Here is a 25,050-nt window from a genome sequence, read left to right on the forward strand (position 1 = left end):
CTCACAGATTGGTTCTGATTTTGCGTTTATGTCACACGTTTCAGATCATTAAAAAATGATCAGACAAAGATAACCTGTATAAATATATAATGTAGTTTTGAACTGATTACTTAATTTAATAAAACAAAGGAAGAAAGGTTATCAAACACATCCAGTTAGTTTTGGATAGCGTTTTTTTCTCCCCTCCATTTTAACCAAACCTAGCATTTGAAAACTGCTGTTTCAATTAACTGAGGTGATGTTTGTCATTTATAAAAATTAGTTGAATGATTTGAAACATTTAAGTGTGACATTATAGCATAAACAAAATATGTAGGCACACACACTTTTTCATAGTACTGTGTGCCACAAGTCAGACACAAACACCACTGTGTCCATGATAATCAGGCACTCACTTTGTGTTGCTATTGGTTAAAGAAAACCAATATAATGACTCCACAAGAACAATGAGTGTGACTTAATTAATTACACATATGCCCATCTCAACACCTCCTTCCCGTCGCCCGTCCTTATTCTCACTCCCACTTTAAAACCAGATTTTTTTTCTAAACTCGTATTGTTTCTTTCACACTAAACTCGTAGTATGGGGAGTGTGTAAACTCGCTCAGTTCTTGTCTTATGTCACTGCGGGGTAAAAGCAGGTCTAACGAAATAGGGGCTTGATCTTTTCATTTAATACAGACTTAGTCAGTTAATTTTGAGGCTTTTTCTTATCTGATGTAGGAATAAAGCGAGGGTCCACAGAGTCTAAGAGGCCTTCTTTATGACAACTGCTTATCTGATTGGAGGAACTGTGGAGAGCACGTTCTTAAAAGATTACATCCTTATCTGAGCATGGATTCTCAAAATGTAAAACATAGGCAAATGGAAGAAGACTGCTTTATATAAATGTTAAGACTGATCTTTTTGGAATGTATCCCAAGGATGCTTTAAAAAAAAAAGAACAGAAAGGCCATGTGTTCGACTCCTCAGGATGTTCCATCTGGAATCTTACGACAACTTTATTTCTGCAAGAAATAATCTATTTTATTTTGCTGATGCACAACTGTGGTGTATGAAGACTTTCCAAAAGGCTCAGCCTTCAAGTAAAGAACAGCATGCATCTTGGATTTAAAAACATTGACTGTGCTTTCAAAGCGAACCTCTCAGCATCGATTCCATAATTTCTGGACTGTAAGCCACTATACCTTTTTCACTTGCTTTTGGCACTGCAATGTGGCTGATATATGACTTTTTACCAACGGGTTTTAAAATGCTGATGAAGAGGACAGCACAAGCTCAAAAGCAAATTTGTCTCAGACACAGAGGAAGTGTGTGTGAGGCTATTCAGTTCTGAGATTTAAAAAGACAACTTTAGTGTTTATAATGCGCAGGAGGAAGATGAATTTAATGATCGATGATTTTTCCTGGAAGTTTTTTTTTTTTTTGGTGCAACACTAAATTAAACAAATCTGACAAAATGCTTCCCAAGTGGCTATAATTAGCCAGGATTTTATAATAGCACCCAATATGTGGATTAAATAGACCAAATCATTGCAGAATGACTATGTGTGGGCCAACCAACTTTTTCATCAAGGTGTGAAAAATGTTTTCAAAAAAGAACCAGTCAAGCATAAACCAAAATTATATTAAGCTCATAATATAATTCTCACATCTAACTGTGGAGAACCTTTGGATTATTTTTCAAAAGAATATAATTGGTGTACAAAAAAACTAATCGACTAAATTGGGATTTTCTTTTGTCAGTTTCAGTCTCCGTTTCAACACAGCATGTGGAATTTTTCTGCATTTTCATAAGGCTACAAACCAAAAACATCTGGGCTCTGACAGATGGCTGAGGGAACCAAAAAAATCTGAAACACCATCTTGGGTTTAGTGAAGCTGTAAAATAGTGCCATTTTCAAAGTGCATAATTAATTGAATACTTATCAAAAATGCATTCAAAACTACTCTTTATGCAGCGCAGACAGCTTAGTCTGAACTTGAACACGAGATGCTGCAGATTTATTTATTTATTTTTACAGCGACACTTACTGCGCTCATGCCGTTGATCTGATCCAGAGTCAGCTGCAGCAGCTGCTCGTCGCCGCTCTCGGCCATTAGCTTCAGTGCGGGCTGCTGGAGGCTCGGCTGACTGTGGAGCAGCAGGTGTGCTATTTGTCGGATACACTGACGGAGGAGAGAAAGAGGACGGATGAATGGGCAGAGAGAGGGTGATGTGCGAGATGAGTTTGGTAAGACAGCAGCATAAAAGCGAGGAAAAGAGGACAAAAGACGGGGGAGAAAAGAGGAGAAACAGTGAAGGTTAATCAGCGGTGCTTATACTGTACAGCGATAAAGGTTTACGCGCAAACAGATGTGTGCTGCAGACATTGGCTCCTGTTGCAGTCCCATCCTGTAATGTATGGATAACACAATGCAATCTGACTCCCTCATGCTTCGGCGGTTTCATTTCAGCAGATTCAAATTAAAGCCGTTCAGAACAGAGTAAAAGGCCTCCATCTGCACCTCCTCACCCCTCCTTCCCACGGTAATATCAGACAGCCAGGCTGACACTAGCCTATTCACACTGAATAGCATTAGCGCTAAACTAATATCACAGTCAGCTGGCCTTAGACATACAGAATGACCGGCTGAATGATTGGCTTGATCCTTGCATAGTGCTCAGCAGGGCACGAATAGCATTAGGGAACGTCGGATGTCAAGGGTTTCTGGTGAATATATGCTTTGCAAAAACAACAGAGCTGATGCTAACACGTTACACGTCTAATAGCTTAAGGCTCCTGTATTAAAATGCAGGCTAAAAATGCAGGTGTTGCAGCGTAGTTTGCCTGAATTTAAACAAACTTAGGGCAACCCTGAGACAAAAAAAAAAAAAAGAATGAAAATGTGTTGAAGTCACATTCATTACGCTTCACTAAGTTGCAGGGGTGACAAGCATTTCAAGAGATCAGGTCCTGGATTTATAATTTTACAGAACAAAATAAAAAAAAAAAACATTATGTAATGATTTATCTCAGAGAGTTGAAAATTATACATTTTATGTTATTGTACAACCCTTGAACGTTCCCACAGTTCTTCATGTTACATCCACAAACTTTAATCTGTTTTAATGGGATTTTATGTGAAAGACCAGATCAAAAAATGTGCATAATTGCAAACTGAAATGGTATAATAACTCTGGAGGAGCTACAGAAATCCACAGCTTAGCTGGAAGTATACTGTTCCTTTCACTTTATCATTATGCACTACTTTGTTAATATGACATATAGAATCCCACTAAAGCACATAGAAACTTGCGATTGCAAAATTAATGTGAAAAAAGATTGATTATTTCTGCAAGGTCTTAAAAAAGCAGTGGTCTCAACACGGGTGTACATGGCAATACAGCCCATTTCCATATTTCTTTGCTGCAGGAAATCATACAACATTGTTATGCCATTTCCTTCAACATTATCTGCTGCTACTGTCAAGTCTGGGCAACTATAGGAAAATGGAAACCATAAACAACAACAACAAAAAAAATAGTGCATCATTTTGGCCTGTTACCTGCACAGGGAGCTTGTGTTTGGTCTTGTAAAGAGACCTCACCATGGAGACCAACTCCTGACCCAAGTCTAATGCGCCCTCTGAGGCTTGGCAGCGGGTCAGCAGAGCTGAGGTCAGCATCACCCAGGGGTTGCGCTCTGACTGGGCCCTGCAGACAAAAAGAAGCAGATGAATGTATTGTGTGCAGTATTATACCCACAAGCTTGTGTTTTCTATAAACAATATTGCAATAATTTAAAAGCTTGATTAAAAAGGCAGGCATAGAAATGAAGAAAAAGCATATTTCGCTGCAGCTCGAATAGCATTATTAAAATGCCAGTCCTAACAAGACATAGCTAAAAAAAAAAAAAAAAAAAAGAACATTTTCAAAAAGCCCATTACAGGAGAACATAGCTTTTGAATTTTCTTCTTAGAAAAGGACAGGGAAAAACAAAACAGACTTGAGTGTACCTCTTTTGAATTAAAAATTAAAAATAAGAACAGGGCATCTTTTTTAACAGGAGAAAATGAATAAATACAATTTTAAGATTTTTTTTTTGTTAATTACATTTCTAAAATCTAAAATTAGTGTCTCTTTGTGGACTGACAAAACCTAAAAATCGTAAAAGCACTTTTTACTTCAGCTCATACTGTATGTACGATCCCCAGCAGTGATCCAGTGTTTTTGTTTTTGACTAACTGTATGAAATACTGAGTTTTGTGAAAAAGGTATGTTGATGGCTTTTCAGTTTGCTGCACTTTCTGTTAAGATGCTGCTTGATGTTATTGTGCTTTTAGCCTTAGGGCTATCATATATTGTGTTGTAAAGCTAACAATACCTCACTACCTCAAACCAGTGAACTGCTACAGTATTCAATTCTTTTCTTTGCAGTCCTATGACATCAGATGATAATCCTGTTAGACAAAGACCGGATTAAAGCAGATGACTACAGTTTGCGCACCATATGGCATACATTATGCATAATGAAAAAAAAAAATGAAGAAAAGCAGCATAAAAATACAAGGCAGGCATGAAAGCAGCTAGAATGATCAGGAGGTTTGTAAATAAACTAATGAATTCTGGCCATGACATTATGAAGACAATGTTTGACTAAACCCTCCACCCCCTGCGGTAAATATTAAACACCTACACTCAGCATCATCCTTCTCCTGTGTGTTTACACACCAGAGGACAGCTGGCAGCACTGACAGGGATCACTATGTTGACATGCTCTTATGAGCTTTTTACGACCTTCAATAATGCCTCCACAGTAACAGATTAGCTCCCACCAAGGCCAACAGATCCTTGCCCAACAAAACCTTCAGTCAGATGGGGAAAAAAAAAAAACATAAGACCCATAGTTAATTTTCAGAGACAGGTATTTAAATTCTGATGACACGATGTCAGCTGAGAGTCATATAAAGCAAATTTTGCTGAGTGAATCAAATGTTGGCGAGTGCAGTTGGATAATGCAAAACAAAAGTATTGTTGCATCTAAATCAAGCCACAGAAAGAGAAATACAAAAAATAAATAAAAATTAAGTGGTGCTGAGGCCTTCAAATATTTATGTGATGTATGGGGAAAAAACGTTACCTAGTCAAAACTGTACAGACACCTTCAGTTGTTTGGGAATGTTGGCATAGCTGAAGATTTTGGAGGTGATTAGCATGACAAGGGGTGCATTATTTATTGAACAGAGAGCAAAAGACAAAAAATCTGAAATGAGATAGGGAGTCCTAAACAGATTTCAGACTTGTTGGTCAGATATTAACCACTTGGAATAGTTTAACAAATTTCATGCCCTTAATTTTCATTGTCTTTATCCCTTCTTTCCTTAAAAAATCTTTGAATGACCTTTTGAAATTGCAGGTTTACAGTAGAAGCAATCCTGCTATTGCTTTAAATAATTAAACTTTCCTTATTTCTACTCAAACATATTTATTAAAAGCTACCCATATAAAATGTTGGCAAATTGTATTGTTTAATGAAGTGATTTATCAGTGTTTGATGAAAAACTAAATCCTTCGAGGGTTAAAATCCGTTATCAAATCTGTCTGCTTAATTTTTTTCTTCAAAAAGCATAGAGTACAAACCATGCAAAAACAAGTGTGGGCTATGATGACAAAGACAAGCATCATTTAGTAAGAAAAAAAAAAGGCATCTCTCCATCCAAGAAACCCGAGTTTCTCGCCCTGAGCAGCTGTTTCACCTCTGCATGAGGGGGCCATGGGAACAAACAGAGTCCACTCATGGTGCTGCCACACAACACTCTGAGCTTTAAAATAACAGACAGGAGAAGGGTGCTGCAGCATGACACCGCCAAATCTGTCACAAGGCGCAATGTGAGTCACAGCCAGCCTCAATCCATGTTCTGAATCATGACTCAAAGATTGTGGACAAACCAAAGGATAAGCTCCGCTCTTAATTCGGCATCCAAACAACAGCCTTCTGTAGTCGCACAGAAGAAAATCCTGACTCTAACCAAACACAAACACACACGCGCGCACACGCGCACACACGCACGCACGCACGCACGCACGCACGCACGCACGCACGCACGCACGCACGCACGCACGCACGCACACACACACACTGTTTCATTCAGTGTGAAAGCATCACTGGTTTTTAAATGAATTCTTAAACACACAATCAGCTTGATGTTTTATTTAAATCTGACAGGGCAGCGACAAAACTGGGGTTAGAAGAAGCGATCGTGACAGCCTCAGCAGTCTGACAGTTATAACGCGCCAAAAGTCAGAGGCGTTCCAGTCAAAGGCAGAGTGCAGCTGTGTTGTCTAAACCTAATCCTAGCTCTCCAACTTCTTTTGTAAAAAGCTCAGCACAGAAGCTGGAGTCAGGCAGAACAATTTGTCTCCATTCCTGAGTGCTAGGAGGAATTGATTCTCCATCTAATGGGCTATTTCCACAGTATGAGCTTTTTAAGTGACCCTACTACCCTTTCAGGAAATCAGGGGGTTCACCTGCAGCTCTGGTGAAGGAATTACAGCGTATATGGGCCTCCACTGTCAAAACCTTATGGCCCCATGCACAGAAGCTTCTGCCGCCTTTATCAACTGGAGTGTACTAGAGACGGGACTTGCTATGTTGAAAGCTGCAGGCTGGTCATAAAAAGTTATTAAGACCTGTACAGATTCATCCCTGCAGTGCAGTGCAACGTAAATATTAAATGTCTGAATGTAAAAAAAAAACCCCTCAAAAAACAAAAGCTTCCATACATGTCACAATGAACCAGATGTCAAACCACTGGCTTTGACTGTTAATCAGTTTATCAGGGATCGGCTGGTTGGAATCGAGAGATCCCACCTTTTTCAAATCCTTGAACACACCATATGTGAACATTGTCAGGTTACACTGGCATCACTTTTATAAATAATAAAAAAAAGTACACAAGGCATAAGAAGCTACTGAAAAGAAAACCGAGATGTATATACGGCTCTTTCAGGCAACTACAACAAAGACTGCAGATAACAGCAAGTTGAACTTACACAGCAAAGTTGCTCTGAATGTCAGAATAAGGCTGGATTTAGAAATGTTGGCAGACTTTCAGAAATCTCAGTTCAAGTGAGAGTCTAATAACGCTACAGATAATAATACCCACAGTGACTACTGACAGGTTCATATTTTTGATCTTCAGGTAGATGCACAGAAACACAATAATGTGGAAATGTCCAACTTAAACTGCAGATCGAAGCCTTTCGAGCGACGCTCCATGTTGAAGTCTTAACTATGCGTTGTCCCTGCGTTCGTTAGAACACAGTCCGCTGTTAATCGAGGACAACAGAGCGGGAGACAAGCAATCTCATCATCAGGGATTTATCAATATTAGAGCCAACTTTTGCTAAGGCTCAGATGATCCCTGTTATTCAACTTCATGTTCCCAATGTGTTTGTGAGTAATTAAAGACACAAATTACAGAGCCAGCTCTCAGTGAAAGGAAAACGAATTGTATAAAAGAAGCCCATTTAAAAATGTCAATGTGTGCCTTTGCTTTATAATCTTTAAACGGAATCCAGTAAAACACTAACACGCCTGATGGCTTATGTACTCTAAATATGCATCTAAAAACTATTTTTGCCTTACTTCTCCAAATTTCACAAAAACTTGGTGCCATTTCTGAATAAGGCAAATGCAGTCTAAATCTATTGGGAAACAATAATAATAATAAAAAAAACCTAAAAACATGATGGTTTGTAATCCTTCCCATACATTGATGCTTTTTTCTGAATGACATCAAAGTGTAAACAATTACTGTAGAAATGTTTCAGTTTGTATTGCAAAATTATATACGCGGCTATGTCGCCTAATATTTGTCAAAATATTGCCACTAGTAAACAATAGTTCTTTATTTTATTTTTTTCTGTGCTGCAGTCACCCATAGCGCCTGTACAGCTCTATAAGAATGCATGTCAATCACAACTCAAAACGTCAGTTCTCATCTATCACTCAGCTTATTGTAAATAGTTTTTAAACTAAAAAAAAAAAAAAAACACAGTAGAGAAAATGGCCTGGAAACACAAAAATGTCTACAATTTAAAAGTCAAAGTAAGTCCCTCTAAGGATAAATATAGCAAGCTTTAGGTAAGAAGAACGACAACAAACACTGCATATAAAGCCATTTCTAAACATCTTGAAATGAAAAAGTTTAACCTGTATGAAAAATACACTGCCCTTTTTTTTATTTGCCTGACCTGAAAAGAAACTCTTCTGGCTGAAACTTCATTCAAACACTTTGTGGCAGAGTGAAGCTGTGCCCAGAAATGCCCCAATGTGATAAAGTGTTATATCAAAACCCTAGCCAGAGAACATGCTGCCTCTGCCAGATGGTCTTCATCCCTAAGTGCATCCTCCCCAGATAAACATCTTACATTCACTGGAAAATGAGATTTATCAGATCAGGTTGGCTCCCTCTATTGTTTTAGGTAGTATTTTTGGCCACGTTTACAGATTAACTTTAATAAGTCACAGTTTAAAACCCCTTGAGCAATGCTATTGTAACAAAGGAATAACACTACCTCATCTTTCAATGTTTTTAAGGTCATGGATTCTTTCTCACCAAAGTTACAACGTTGGATGTTGTAATGTTTCTGAAAACCAAACATTCACTTTTAAGATCTGGGCACACATTAATGCATTTGTTTTTATTTGTTGATGCCACTGTGGTGAAGACCATCAGTAAGCTGCAGATGCTACAAAAGAAAACTTACACTTCATCTTTCATCATGGGTGGCCATGCTTGCAAGAGAAGCGTGAGCAACTGAAAGTCCTCCCACTTCTGCGCTCCATCCAACATCTCCTGGAAAAGGGCATACCGTTTGTCTTCATCCTCCACATCCTCTACCTGAACCTGGAGGCAAAAAAGGGGAAGGTGAGGAGAGAGAAACACCCTGAGAGCAAAACCTGGTGTACAGATTTAGGATTGTACACATACGATTCAATAATACAGGTACTGTCTGAGGTTTTGAGACGTTGATCTGCTGCTCCAGGTTGTTAAAAAAACAAAACAAAAAAAGCAAACCGCCTTGTTGCTATGGTTATGCACCATAACCACTGTCCAAAATCAAAAACAGGAATCAGAAATCAGCTGCCTACAATCCAAAATGAGGAAAAATTCCCCAAAAAGTAATGTTTTTATTGGAAAGATGGAGAAGAATGGTTTTAAACGAATAAAAACAAATATGGCAAAGCTACTCGACCAAGTTGCCAACTTGGGCTACACAACTCTAGAAACAAACACTGATTTAGAAATGCCATTTTATTAACTTTTGTATCAGAAGTTGTTCTCAGGGTTTTTGAATTATGCTTCTGTAAATCTGAATGTATACAGTATTCACCAATAATGACTGGTATAATAACATAGTTAAAACTTTATCTCGGATCACTTCTGAATGTGTTCCTGACTAATAGAGTACTTCTGCAACTCAAAAAATATGCAATCTTGCTCCCATTTTGCTGGTCTTGATGTTGACTTCCTAGTGTATTTATTACTGCTTTGTGAGTTGTGCAATAGTTTTATATCTGGAGAGAAAACTTTTTTTTTTAATGATTTATGCTTCCATATTTGTTGTGCTTCTCTTTTTAATAGTAAAAAAAATCTTTGCAAAACTAACTGGCTGCACATCAGATCCATATCTTGTGTTGGAGTCATTTTCCTCATAAAGTTGGGTAGGGGAATAAACGAGCAGAGCTTAAACTTGAGACCTTTCAAAAATGGAGGTCAAACGAGAAACAGAAACAGAATTTTAATTACCTGCAAAAAGCCCTAATCTGAGGTTATCAAATCCATCAGTGAATGTCATCTGCAAACCAGAGCGTGTTAATCAGTGTTTCTGCTTTATGAACACTGTACGTCTTCTTATCGCAGAAGCATTTTCTAACTTTTACCGCCATGCTTATTCCTTATCTTTGAAAGTTTAAGGATATGGATAACATTAGGATTACTTTTTAGAACATTCAATTATAAGTTCTTTGCAACTGTAGTTTTTGTTGCAACTACAGATGCATTAAACTATTAATGGCTACATTATTTTGCATGGACAAAGGTGAACACAACATTCTTATAAAAGTTCACACACACCAGATCTAACCTACCGTCAACTGATAATTGATTCATTCCCATTTACCACATAGATAAGAGGCTTATATTCTCTTAATAAGTGAGGACTGCAATTACCTGTGCCTGGTGATTAAATTCAACAGTTTTTTGCGGTACACAAAGAACATAGTGCAGCAGGGCAACAAGAACAAGGGATGTGGGGCAGGAACGGGCAGCTCATATTATAATTACACGTAAAGTGGGAATTAGATCTTCCCAAAGGAGTATTTTTAATCAATTAGCTTATCTGTGCAGCAAACCACCACATACATGTATTCTAGTCATTATAACCTAATTTTCATTCTACACTCAAATCTATCAATGATCAATGTTGTTTTGTTTTATATATCATTATCATTTTTAGGCAGCAATTAACTATCCAAGTCTTTAAAAGGACCTACAAACTGGCCACATTTTGGTATTCAGTTTGCAATTTTCCAACCAACTCAGGTCAGTTTCTGAAAAATTTAATTGTTGCCTTAGTCTGAGCTCAGAAAAATATTGACATTCAAGGTTAATGTATAATTTTCCACCTTCATATTTCTGTCCATCCCGGCTACTTCCTCTGCCACCAGTAGCGAAAAACTATTCCCATAAAATAGCATTTCTATATTGTCATGTTTGCCTGCAGGGAAGGTATTATGATGGTATGGTTTGGGTTTCATTATGCTACACTTGAGAATAGTGTCTGGATCTAACTTTTCATATTTCAAAAATAATATAGAAGCCTTATGGCAAGATACACCTATAGAGCTTTGCACTGTTATAAGGTTCTTTTATGCCTACACTAAAATTGCATTTTGATTTGCCAGTTGAACCAAGAACTGTAACTTTCAATTTATCAGTCTACAAGTGGATCTGAATATTTGGTGCTTCCAAAAACTTTGTTGAATTTTGGAAAGCAACAATATTTGTTTCCATAACCTTTTAAGATTTTGTGTCAAGGTGAATTGGTTTTATTGATGAATTTGAAGAATTATTTTTTGAACCAGTATTATTTTGTTTGACGAGTCACAAATATCGACTTCTCGCCATGATTCCTCCTCGCTATGGCTACTGCAAAGTGTGACTTAAGAACTATTTTTCACACAGAAGACATTGTTAATCTTTTGCTTCAACTGTACAGAGAAACCTTACTGTGGCATGGCTTAACAACAGTGAACTCAGTGGACTCAAATTAATTTGGCTGGATTGCTGATGACTTGAAATCAGATGGACATACTACAAATAGGAACTTATTTTCCTTTTATGACTTAACATAATGTTTGGGACTTGGTTTTAGGTATTGCGTTGCATTGAGGAGTTTTTAGGCATTATTGTGTTGTATCTTCTTTTTTAATATTGTGATAGTGCTCTACTTTAAGTTAGCTACAGTATTGAAAGACCTTTCTTACACCATCAGTCATTATTTTTGGAAGAGAATTCTTTAGAACATTCAGATCAGTAAGGTTTGCATGAATTTGATTATACAGCTTTCATAGCGTCTGCGTTTTAATCGGGTTGAGGACTGGTCAATCAGACTATTGAAGTTTCAGTATTTTCTTTTTTTACACCGTTTTCATCTTGCTTTAAAACTGGCATAGGGAGTTTGTTCCCTTATTCTTTGCGTAGTGCTCTGCAAATAGTTTAAACAATTTGTTCTCATTTCTCAAAAAATCCTATGGTTCATTCAGATACAAAATTGCTAACATATTGTGATAAAAACAAAAAACACATGCTTGCTCAGACAGGGAAACACAACATTACATTTTAAACCAACAAACTTCAGCAAGACTGAAGGTTAACAAACAGAGCATGGAGACAGACATGAAAGGAAAGTTGAAGGAAAAGGATGAAACCCATTTTATTTACTGTGCTGACCCTGAAAACGAAGCTTGTAAATTAAATCTACTACTTCATGCTTTTCCACTATGACTACAGTTAACCCTGCTTTCAGCAGAAGGATGAAAAGGAGCAAGGAGACCCAAAGGTGGGCAAAAAAAGGCCTTAAGCGCACAGAAAATGGCTGAAATAAAAAAATATATATAAAAAAAACCAGTAGCCACTTCATTGATCTTTGGCATCTTTTTTTTTCGATCAACACAAAGTTAAAAAAACGAAACTAGACACAGGAGCTGGAGTGTTAAATATGATTATCGTAAGAATGGTTGATTCTCAAAAGCGAGGGCACAGACGTTTAACACAATCTCTTCGTGCATGTGGAAAAAAATCAATTGCCTAGTTTGTTGTTTATTATTACACACGAAGACAAAGAAGTTAATGTGTTTGTGCAGATGTGGAGGAAGAGTTACACAAGAAATACATGTTTTTTAAAGTAATTTTAGTGTCCTCATGGGTATGTGTGTGAGATAGATGGGAGTATAGATAGAAGGTGAGATCTCAGTAGTGCACACAAACACATCTAACCTGATATTTCATATTCATTTAACTACATTTAACAAGGCCATACGAAACAACATTTTCATTATTATCCGATTGCTTGAAGTCCGATAGATTACAGATTAATACACTTTGACATTGCTTCGATTCTTTTAACATGGAAGGAGATTGTTATTAGTTTATTTAGAGGGAATGCACACAACCACCAAAGCATAATGAGGATAATTAATGTAGGCAAACAGTTTTATACAGACTTGGGAAGAATCAAGTGAATGCAAGAACTTTAATAAAATGCAGAGAAATAATTTCCCCCATATCTCAGTGTTTTCTTGAAAAGCAGCCTCTCTCAGGACAAATACTGAAACTTCAATGAGCTCAGCAAAGCTCTTTTAAATTTGAACAGCTTTCATGTACATGTGACACATGAAGGTAAAATTGTAGATAATTCTTGACACACACTAGGGGAATGAATACCAACAATAGTCTGTGTCTGGATGGGTAAGCATCATAAGCAAGAACCTGCTTTGAAAGCTTAAACAGATGTAAGGCACATATTTATGATCTATGGGGACAGTTCTTTGTAAATAATCTATTTATTTACTTTTAAATCCTGCTGTCACTAATGTTTTTCCATTATATTCAGAAGAGGCAAAGCTAAAGTAGCTGGAAATTGGCTGAGAGACAGGAATTTGTATTCCCTTAATCGGTGCCAAATTTGCAGGGCATGAGCTCATTAAAATATACTAAAAGTAAAAGCTTAACGTTAAAGTTAATGTATAATGTAAATTATCGACTGACATGTTTAAAATTTTAAGACTGGTTCATTAAACTCTTCCCAATTTACTTTTTGCTCAGTTTTTTTCTTTCATTGCTAGCATCTGTCCTGCCATGGAAACAGTGGCTTTTTTAGTAGATCCTTGTAAATGTCAGAACATAAAATTGATTAATTTAAGCTTTCAACCCAACCAAAACCAACAAAAAAAACCCACAAAAGAAACAAAAAAAAAAAAAGACATGGGTTCCGACATACAAATGACTATGATGCATTTTGGTCTTTGCACTATTATATGAAAGAGTCTAGGCCACAAAGTGCACTTTAAAGAGAGCCCATCACACAGATCAACTACAGATGCAACAGACATTCCTAAAACGTAACAAGTTATGGTTTCAGTAATCATAAAATGTTTCATCGTACCGTTCTCACAATTAGAAGACTGAGATTCCAAAGTAATTGCTGGAATGCCTTTTGTCTTCTCTGGCTGTATGAAGCATAGAGTAATGAAACAAAGACTACGGCATGCAATAATCAAAACAATTCAACAACACCAAACTAAACAAAGCAATGGGATAATGTTATATGTCTTATTGTAAAGCCATGAGTTAATCTTAAGATACACTCTACTGTGAGAATCTCACAGTCACACAAACCTTTGGTCTGACAGTTTCTTTAGCTTTTCCACCATCCCTCCTCAGGTGTTTTAAGGTCATCTACTAAAGCAGAAAAAGGAAGTCTGTTCTTACATGGATGCTGTCTAGAGTAGCTGAAAGCCTTTTCTGACTGTACTGAATTTCGAGTGCTTTTCTTTAAATTAACCTCTGATGGTTTACAGCAACTGCCAAGGCCTGAAGCAGTCTTGGCCAAAATGCAAAAAAAGCTTTAGTTTACGTGGATTAATGTTTGGAAGCACTGCTTTAGTGGAAACGTCACTGATTCTGACAATCTATATAAACAATAAATGAGTCGCAATTAATAAAATATCTAGTGACATATGTGAAAAAAAAAAATCCGAGTTATATGTAGCACTGTAAGCAAACATTTCTACACCAATAAGATGAGGCATTTTACCTTCTGCAACTCCCACATATTTTCTGCAATTCATCAAGCTGTGACTTCTATCTGTGTCTTTTATTACCTTCGTACCTAGAGCACATTTCAGAAGCCTAAACAGAGTTTAGAAAGGCCTAATAAAATATTTAAAGCTATTATGTAAATTTATGAGGGGGAGCCAACTTCAGAAGAAGGTCAGGAAGCAGGAGATGCATTTCACAGCAATTTTTAGTGCAGACACTTTCTCACAGAGACCGAAAGACCAACAGGTAAAAAAAACAAACAAAAAAAAAAAACATCACACACCATGTTTTCTTTCTGGTCATCTTTCATGACCCAAACATTAATAAGGAAAATACTTCAGTACCTATTTATTGCAGTCCAACATAAATGAGAGAAACATGGTGCTTTATCACTGCAGGTAGCTTTTCAGGAACCTACGTAGGTTTCTGAGATATTCCCCCCTCCCTCTTAAGCTCCACTGACACATATACACCAATATTTATTGCCCTCTTGGGTCAGTTATCCAGGACAGCTGACTGGGCTGGAGACAGAACAGTAATGCAGTCCACAAGAAGTGACTGGGCAAACTGTATTTATCGAGAAAGCTTAGGGCCTTAAGTGTGCAGCGGTGCAGAAAGAAGTTCAATTCAGTTTATCTATATAGCGTTGATTCACAACAAATGTCATTTCAAGGCACTTAAAAAAAAATTATTCATACAGATGTTGCATGAATAAATATTTCAAAATGCTAGTGAGAAAAAGCTGCAAATAGCAAAAACCTCGTATTTTAATTGAATATAAACCGAACATTTATAGCAGATACAACAGAGGCCATTCGCATGGCAGGAACAAGGTTCAAGCAGGAAATCATTTATCTCTATTTACGCCCATCACATCAACAAAGCATCTTATAACAAAAGCAGGCTAATGTGGTGCTGCTAAAATCAAACTCAAGTCAAAGATGCACTTTTCTTTTCTGAATTCTTATAAGCTTGTAGTGAAACAGAAGTGAACCTTTGCCCCCGTCAACAAAACTGCCTGATAATGTTCTCAGCAACTTGGCAATTATCCCAGTCCTTGACCTGAGTGGCAGAGGAACTAAAGGGAAGGGAGAGAGAGGAGAGAACGCGCTTGTCAGTGTATCGGGCTCGGAGCGGCAGTAGAGCCGGAGGACGTAGACATCTCTGCGTCTGGCCTTTACTGAGTGGGCTCTGAGTGAGCTCATCAATATTCATTGACCTGCGCCGGCTAATGTCCCCAGCGACGGGCAGAATAAAGTTGCAGAGGTCACACTCTTCACAAGGGGAGAGAGAGGGCGAAAATTAGTGAAGCTGGAAAGAAAGTGACGGGGATGAGAGACTTCAGTTTTTCAGACAAAAATGAACGCAAAGAAAAGCAAACGCCAACGATGGCATTACCCCGAGGGCGAGAGGGAGGCAGAGGGTTTATTACGATTTGAAAGTGAAACACATAAAACATGCAGAGAAAGCATAAGTACAAAGATAAAGACACGTGCACCTGTGGGGAAAAACAAACACAGAGACACTCCAATGTAAGCAGGGTAAGACATGACAGGATAAGTGCAATGACAAACAAATACAGCTTCCTATTCCCTCCCTAGATTCGCTATATTTCTTTTTGCTCTCGCTGATGTCTGGGGAGGATCTGCCTTGTATAACACGACACAGGAGTATACATAATGGTGCATGCCTCGAGAAAGAAAGAAAATAAGAGATGGGAAGAGTTTGGATGACAGAACACAGAAGGGGAGTGGTAAGAAAGCAACAATACATAGAGTGTAAGAATGAACAAGAAAGCTTGTAAAACAGAGAGTAGCTCAACATAAAAAGCCTGTGTGAATAAAAATTGCATGAATTTGATTTATCTGCTTCCTTTTTAGCAATATGTTGCAGGATGCCAGGTTTTCTCAAATAATAAATGCTCATATGTGTTAGGTGAATAATCCAGGAAGACGTTTAAAATGTAAAAATATGTGGCTTACTACCAAACACACGGGGTTACAGCTTGGACTCTCGAAATAATACCATAACATCTAGTAATATTCCTTAAATTTTGCTACATTCTGTTGCATTACAACCAGAAAATCTTTGTGTTTTGGTAGGCATTTAATGTTAAAAATCCACACAATGTATCAGACAGTTGTAAGTGGAAGGGAATGAAGTGATGGTTTTCATAATTTGAGAAAGCAACCAAATGCCTTCAGAAATCACCTAATTACTAAATCGCTCAGTTTGTAATTTAATTTAAGCTCTTCTGTGAAGAACACTGAAGTTTGCGAGTAACTGCAGTAACTAGAGGAGAGATCTGGAGCTCAGTTGTGAGAATCTTCTGGAGTATAAGCTGTGCTTTCTACAAATCCAGCTTTTGTGGAAGAGTGGTGAGAAGAAAGGCAATGTTAAGAAAAAGCCACAAGAAGTTTCATTTAAAGTTTGTCAAAAGTCACGCACGGGACACAGCAAACGTGGAAGATGGTGCTCTTGATTTGACGGGAAGACAGATGGAGCGTGAAAGGAAACCAATTAGTGGCTGCCAAAGAATTGAGACTGGGGAAGAGCTGCACCTTCCAGCATATATACATACATGCGCAGCCATTAAGGTGCTACAAATACAAATATTGAATCAAAAAAACATTTCACATGTTTCAGATTTTTTTGTGGTAAAATAACAAAAAAGGAAAAACCAAGCCTTTCTTTATCTTTGCCTCACAATTATGTGCTTCATGATATATCAATAAAATTGCCAATATAATACCTTGCCATTGTAGTTTTAACATGACAAGCTGTGAGGACGTCCTAGAGATATGAATCATTTTATAAACCAATGTGTCTTATTCATGCGATTTTTGGTTCTATGAAATCAGTGCAGGGCTTTGTTTATGAGACTAATTCAAGCTATTTACAAGTGCGTATAGGCTTAGGCAGACTCACAAAACAAGAGCTTTACCTGGTGGAATAAAGGAAAAGGAACTTGCAAAAACAGATTATGAACAAAAGCATCCTTATCCCCTCCTCCTTCATCTGAGATTTCTTCATCTTTCTCCAACCCTATCTGGCACTGTGCTGCCCACTCCTATAACTTCAACTGTCCTCTGGCTATTTTCTCCTCATTTTTCCTCTTGTCTGTCTCTCTCTCCACATCCTGTCTTTACTTGTTTATTTTATTGTGCAGCCTCCCCTCTGCTTTCTTTTCTTTTTTTTTGGGTGACTGAATCATCTGTGATCCCACCGAGATGACAAAGTGTTGTGCTTCTCTCTCCAGGCTCCCAAGTTAAAAACAGAGCATAAATAAAAGTTTTCTCAAAGAGCCGCGGGGGATAGATAAAAGCTGCCAAAACACGTGGCAACACAGCCGAGGATTGGCTATCACGACAATGACCCCTGATCTGTTGCATTAGACTGCGGCCGTAAGCTCATCGCATTTATTATTTATTCACTTGGAAAGGAAGACTCTCCACCGTCTTTCTCTGCACTCATGTATAATCCCTCCCACCCCCAAGGCCTGGCTCATTCACTTTCGTCAGACAGTGCTCTCTTTACTCTCCTCTCTAAGTACCCCTCAACTTTCAAAACGTCTTTTATTTTTACATGAAACACCTTTTTATTCTAAAAGATGCTGTCCAAATGTAAAGCACGGGTCGAACAAAGGAATCGGAAAATACACACAAGGTTTAAAGTGCACACCAAAGTGCACTTTTTATGCCCGTCATATTAGAACATAGGGGTGTAATGGTGCACAAAAATCACAGTTCGATACGTTTTTTTAACAGACTTCAATCAAGGAAAAAAGTGATTTTTTTTTTTGTCAAGAAATTAATCCCACTGACACTAGTGGGATTAATTTCTTGACTGAAAACCTTATAAAGGAGAACCTGGTCATGGCTGGTTTATGGTGAAATTATGTTCTTTCCACTTCTGGATTCTGGATAGTACCCCTTTTCCCAACCTCTAGCCCAATGACTACATTGAGTTACCACAGAAATCCGCCGTTCACGTCACATCAATATGCAAATTAGAAATTCATCCAATAAGAAACATCGTTTCTCCTGACGATGCCACACATTTTTGATCTAGATGTCACAGTATGGTCTGGTGCTCAAGGCAAAACAGAGAACCAAACTCATACATGATTCCAATGTGCAAAAACGACATCTGTCTGTCGTTTTTGTACTTTGTAAAAGAGGGGGGGGAGGATGAGGCTGAAAAGGTCCTATTCTTTACCAGAGTTTCTTTACTTCTTTTTATGTTCCAAAACTGCTCATCTTAGCACAACAGAGTCGCACACAAGCAATCTTTAAATATACAACAGATGGAGTCTTGTAAAATGGCAGGAGGGGAAATAGTTTCAAGCAAGAACAAACAGTACATAGAAGCACATGTCACATCCTCTTGGAAACACACCCTAAATATTTACAGTTATTAAAGTAAAAACATGAGCCTTCAAACCTAGACCCCATTTTGACTTGCATACATTGTAAAATATTGATGGGCACTTCAATCTTCTTTGCAATGTGAACATTTTTAAAATAGTCATGCCATGATAGACAACTACAAAAGTGCTGCTATGTTATAATGGAACAAATGACAGCAGCAAAGTGTTCTTAGCAACTGACAGGCTCTGGTTCATATTTGTAACTTCCTGACAGCATTAGAGATGTGATTTATACCTATAGTAAGTGTTTCTAAGGAAAAAAAGTTTAAAAGTGTCTGAAATTTTGACAGAAATTGATTCTTGCACAAGAATGAAAGTAGAGAAAAACACGAGGGAGAAGCACCTATGGGTTTTCCAACATGGACAAGGGTTCATGTTTGAATTTTTACAAAATCTGAAGCAAAACGCCAAACTAAAATTTGCCGTTTGGTAGACTGGGATATGTTGAAGTTGTTGTACCCGAGCTATTTGTTGATTGAAACTCAGAATGGACAACATTTAATTTCCAAAAGTTTACAGTTTAAAAATGGTCTTAATAAAGTGAGGAGGACATTTGAGAAGACACCTAAATGTCCATACTCTTCTAAATGGTGGCAGCACAAATATTTGAAAAATATCACAATTTAACTAGAAAGATTCAGATTTCTACATGCATATGTTGAACATTTGTGTTTAGATGCGTCAAGATTTTTTTATTTTTGCCATTTCATTCAGGACGATTCTCGCATTCGGGTAGCATTCAGTTTTATCGAAATAACCACTGGCAGACAAAAAAGAAAAGACGTGACACCATTTTGCCTTTTCCTGAATAAAATATTTTTCTTAGAAAAGATGTGTGGTAGACTGAATAGGGGTACTTTAATAGCCAAAATTCATCCATCTCCAGATGTCACAGTTGGAATTTGGGAATTTTTCTTCCCTATTCTCTAGCTAAGATTCCTCAGGAAGAATAAAAATCAAATTACCTTATTCTGGTAGTCAATGATAACTTACTTATTCCAACTATTCTAATGTTGAAATGGAGGAATGAATTTACTCGCTCTATAAACATACCATGGCAACACAAGCCCACAGAGAAACATAAGACTGGAGTAAGAAGGTTCTTTGTAGAAAACCTTCATAAAACACTAACAGAAGAATTTGAGCAATTACACAGTTTTACTTTGCTGAGCTGCCTGGATAGACATGGCTTATGATATATTTGACAAAATGACCAAAGAACTGGGCTTGACCAAAAGGTTTTAGGTTCAAAAAGCTTGATATCAACCTTTTCGACCCATTCCAAAATCCGTTTAGGTGGGTTCTTGGAATAAAAGTCATATTGGGACACACAACTGTGTCAAAGTTTCCAGTTTCTAAATGCTGATTTGAGGTAAGATTGAAAAATTTGGAGGCCGTCCCTGTCTTCTTCCTTTTTTCACTTTGTGCAATGAACAGATACAAGGATGTCCAAACTTTTTAAACAGCACGCCAAAAGTTGAAGGTACTCATTGCATATAACATTATTTTCCCCCCCAATTAAAATAAAATACAAGACAATGATTGTGAATTATTTCCTTCTTACCTGCTCAGCATAGCAATAGTTTAATTTAAAAGAAGGAAATACATAATTGTAGGCCTGAAAAACGAGTAAGATATTTGCCTTGGTAAAAAAAAATGGGTGAAGAATTTCCTAACATATTTGTGGCCCATTTCCAATGATGTCAAAATAATAGCAAAAAACATAACCAAACATTTGGCATTGAACACAAAATAAAACAGTCACTGAAAATATACTATAAAATTGCAAATTTACAAATTAGTACCACAGAATTACAATTGCAGTGGAAGTTCTACCTACAAAGTATTGACTCATTGGGTCTGAATATAAATGGAACTTGCACTTTAGTTTTAAAGGTGAAAGACTTAGAGCTGTGAATACTTTTGACAACCACTGGACATCTCATCTGGAATTTGGTGAATCGGTTAAAATGTATAATAACTTGCTGATTAAATGATCTGCCCATTCAACTGCTACTTATATGAAGATAAAGCAAGCACCAACCCAAAGCAATATGCCCGAGTCCTAGGAAAGGCAATGAAAAGTAAATTAAAGAGTAATGCCAATTAAAAAAAAGGACATTTAAAACTAAAGCAAAAAAAAAAAAAATGAAGTAAAATATAATATTGTTCACAAAGCAAGTTCAAGTTTGAGGACAGGTTTGGTATGCAAGCTCCTGAGGCTGTTTACCTGCAGACCAGAAGGCCAGCAGAGTGCAGCTACTCAGTGTGTTCTGCTAAGCTCAGTTCATCCATATTGCATACACACCACACAGCAAGGCCAAACTGCTCAGCACCAAAATGGTGTGTCACAGCAAATGATCCATGACAGTGACAGGGGCGAAAAGGCCTTGTAGCATGAATCAATGATTGGGGCGATGAGGAGCTTAGATGATGACATTTCATGCACCCAATCACGCATGAGCACCTGCTGGTGATTCTCTCTGTAATCCCTCTCTGGGCCGAGTAACATTTAAAGTAAACACAGGTGTGAAGGCCCTGATGCGGTGACCTGGCTCAATTTACTTCACTGCTCTCTGCAGATTTCCATTTAACTGTTTAAGGTCTGATGTGGTAGTTAGTGAGAAAACTGTGTTGGGATTCAGCACGATGACTACTTTCACCTTAAACACCAAGTAGAAATAGCATCGCATTAACAAGTTTTAACAAACATGGCAGAATTTTGCCTTGACGTCGTCCGTTTTTTTTTTGTGTTTGTTCCTTTTTGTTATGTTAGAAACAAATTACCCTTCGTAGACTATGGCCATTGACGTAAAGGCCACAATATTCCCAAAGACATGCACTCAGACAAAACAGACCCTCCAATCTTGACAGTGGTGGCATTTCGATGCCCTGCTGTTATGACTAATCATTCAAAATTAAGTCACAAAATCTATTCCCACTGTCACCCCTCATACCCTCGATGCCTCCTTCTCCATATCACTCCATTCCTCCTCCAAACTGGCTAAATGTCAGCATTTCAATTGGGCTCATTAATACCTTCCTCTTTAGATGTCTCTCCAGTTAAGTAGAGTGTTGGGATGCTAAATGAGGGAGAAAGAATGATGGATGGGAATGGTGATATATATATATATATATATATATATATATATATATAGACACACATTTACACATACATCTAAAACCCCTCATTATCACTTCCCTGTATCTTTCCCAGCTTTGGCTCTGAATCATGTGTCATGTGGCAGGTGTTTCCACTGACACAGCTGATATTGGAATGACGATATTTACAGTAAAACTACATTTATTGACTCGATTTTCCTCTTTTCCATCATCACAACCAGGGGTGAAAGTAAGGGGGTATGCTCGGGTACTGCATACCCCTAAAAGATTTAGCAGGGGTACGCTGTACCTGCAAGAGAGGGGAGCGGCTGTCTGCTGTAAAAAAATCAATGGATGCAGGTGCAGCCACTAATCAGCCGTGACTGATTAGTTTTTCAAGAACAATCTAAAATACGACTAAATCAGTTAATAAATAGCTTTTTCCCCATTTCATGTTTCTGAGCTGTTCGTGCTTTGCTAGACCAGCGGTGCAATACGTCGATCTCGGCGGTAGGTGACAAACTGAACGTCGCCAGGACGCTGAAACCAGCACGTCCTCCTCTGGCTCCTTATCAAAACGTTCGTAACTTTATTAAAGAACAACAACAAAAAAAAAGAAAAAATCAACAAGATGTTCATATTAAAGACCCAACAAAAATAATGATCTCAGTAATTATTGTTTCTGTAAGGTGTTGCGCAAATCTGTGCGTTTCGGTTCCACGCCAAAATAACGAGCAGAGAAGGAGTTTAAAATTAACTAATCAACCACCGTTGTGTTTAGAGAGGCTTATTAATGATCGCAAAATAAATATCAAGCTTGAAACCTTAATATTGTAACGGACTGAATGTTATGGCTTGCGCAGGCGGTTGCCACGGCAACGGGTGTCCTTAAATGACAAAGAGAGACGGAGAGTAAAAAGGTAGGAGATGTTTTTAGTTGATCACCTGTTCAGGTTGTTTTACCTTTGTTTACCTTTGCTGTGGCTCATCACAGCCCCTGTAGTTTCTGAACGTTCAATAAATGACAAACTTGGACTAATTATCTCGTTCTTTGTGACTATATGTCATTTACAACAAACATCAAACACGGTAAATATGTTTCATTAAGTATTTAACAAACAAATGGCTTCTACCGTGATAATTATTTGAAATTAAATAAATTGTCTACTAGGGACAAGGGTGTATAGAAAATGGATGGATGGATAGTTTGGACATCTCGCTTTGAGCTCAGAGTCTGAGAGGCTTATCCTCTATCAAGCTACTTTTTTGCCTCTTATTTAGTGGAAATATTGATGTTGATGAGACTTTCTCCAAAATGATAACCTTTTTCAACTTTTATAGCTCCACTCTAACGTTCACAAATGACATTGAAATAAAATCAAGTCCAACATCTGGTTGGAGGTCATTCCTCTGGAACCTGTTGGAGGAAAAATATCCCAACTTCAAATGATGTGCTTTTCACCTAACAGAGCTCTGTGGTTTCTCCTATCAGTATGAGAGTCAGGGTGACGAAGTGGAAGCTACAGGATCTTCAAAACAAAGAGGTCATGATGCTAGGCTACTGGGGGTAGGCTGCTATAGGGGTAGAGCGAGCGTATGTTGTGGGGGGGGGGATGGGCGCCGATTTATGTGTTCGCATCCACCTGAATAATATGTAATTGCGACCCTGATCATCAGTACAGCAGGTGTTTAATGAGCTAATAGCTGCAGTAGCTAATCTACCACATTGATCACTTAATCGCAAAATAAACATCAAGCCATAAAAACATAAGACTCTAATGGACTGAATATTCAGATTTTTTTTTTTTGTGGGGATATTAGTACTACTATTATTAAAAATCAATAGCAATAATAATATTAAATTATAAATTTAAATATTGATATTGATATGTTATTAAATTATGACAATTATAATATAACTTATATAACTATATTATATTACTATTGTTTTTTAATCACAATAGTACTAATAGTACTAAAAAAACTTTTTTAATCATAAAAAACACTTTTTTTATTATTAAAAACAGTGTGTTTATTATAAATATATATTTATATATAAAATATATAAATAATATAAATATTTATATTCTTATAAATAATATTACTATTTATAACAATAAATAGTAATATTTATTATTATTATTATTATTATTATTGTTAATATTTTTTATTATTAAATAATTATATTTTATAATTTTATAGTTTAATTGTTATATAATTTAATAATTAGATTATTATTTAATTATTATAATTAAATAATAACCCCCTTGGAGGGTCCTTGGAGAACCCCCTCCAAGGACTCCAAGAAGGGTCGGTAATCTTTTCAAGAAGACTGGTTCCAGAACCGGAGCCAAGCGTCGAGGTAGAACCGACCATTTCTAGCCGAAACCTCTCAATCTCACACACTAGCTCCGGCTCCTTCCCCACCAGAGAGGTGACATTCCACGTCCCAAGAGCCGAAATGGGTTTTCTCCGTAGGGTGTCTGGGCTCTCCCTTAGAAATAGAGTGAGAAGCTCAATCATTTTGGAGGGACTCAGATTAGAGCCACTGCTCCTTCACGTCAAGAGGAGGTGGCTCAGGCATCTGGTCAGAATACCTCCTGGACGCCTCCCTGGTGAGGTGTTTCGGGCACGTCCCACCAGGAGGAGAGCCCGGGGAAGACCCAGGACACGCTGGAGGGACTATGTCTCCTTGTTGGCCTAGGAACGCCTTCGGATTCCCCCAGAGGACATGGAACAAGTGGCTGGCGAGAGGGAAGTCTGGACCTCCCTTCGTAAGCTGCTACCTYCACGACCCGACCCAAGAGGAAGAAAATGGATGGATGAAATGGATGGACAGTTGTAATTACAACTCCCTTACACTTTACGCAAGTTTTTCACTGTTCATTAACATATCCATCCATATCCATATCTCTGTATCCATGTTTGTTGCTAGGGAAGATTGGAAAAATCATTACCTTGTCCCTAGTCTCTTCAGGTTGAGGTCCAGTCTTCTAATTCCATTTTTGTCAGAACAGAGGTTGAAACTTCCCCAGCCGGGGAAGTTTGTTCTTTAAGATTAGAGAAATCGTTCCCTAGGACAGATCTCTCTTGTTGGGTCCAGTCTTCTAATGCCTCTGTCGTCAGAGCAGACGATAGAGGCAAAC

The 25,050-nt window shown here is 37.7% G+C and overlaps 1 protein-coding gene across 1 annotated transcript in view; it reads right to left on the reverse strand.

The window, feature by feature from the left end:
• Positions 1–25,050, reverse strand: part of nbas (NBAS subunit of NRZ tethering complex) — a 161,942-nt gene that overhangs the window by 14,672 nt on the left and 122,220 nt on the right. Inside the window, exons 50-52 of the mRNA XM_008398001.1 lie at positions 8,756–8,895; positions 3,550–3,697; positions 2,035–2,169 (exon numbers count right to left, since the gene is read on the reverse strand). Coding sequence (XP_008396223.1) covers positions 2,035–2,169; positions 3,550–3,697; positions 8,756–8,895 — 423 coding nt within the window. The remainder of the gene's footprint in view (positions 1–2,034; positions 2,170–3,549; positions 3,698–8,755; positions 8,896–25,050) is intronic.

The sequence above is a fragment of the Poecilia reticulata genome, linkage group LG21 (assembly GCF_000633615.1).
Source record: "Poecilia reticulata strain Guanapo linkage group LG21, Guppy_female_1.0+MT, whole genome shotgun sequence".
Taxonomy (NCBI): domain Eukaryota; kingdom Metazoa; phylum Chordata; class Actinopteri; order Cyprinodontiformes; family Poeciliidae; genus Poecilia; species Poecilia reticulata.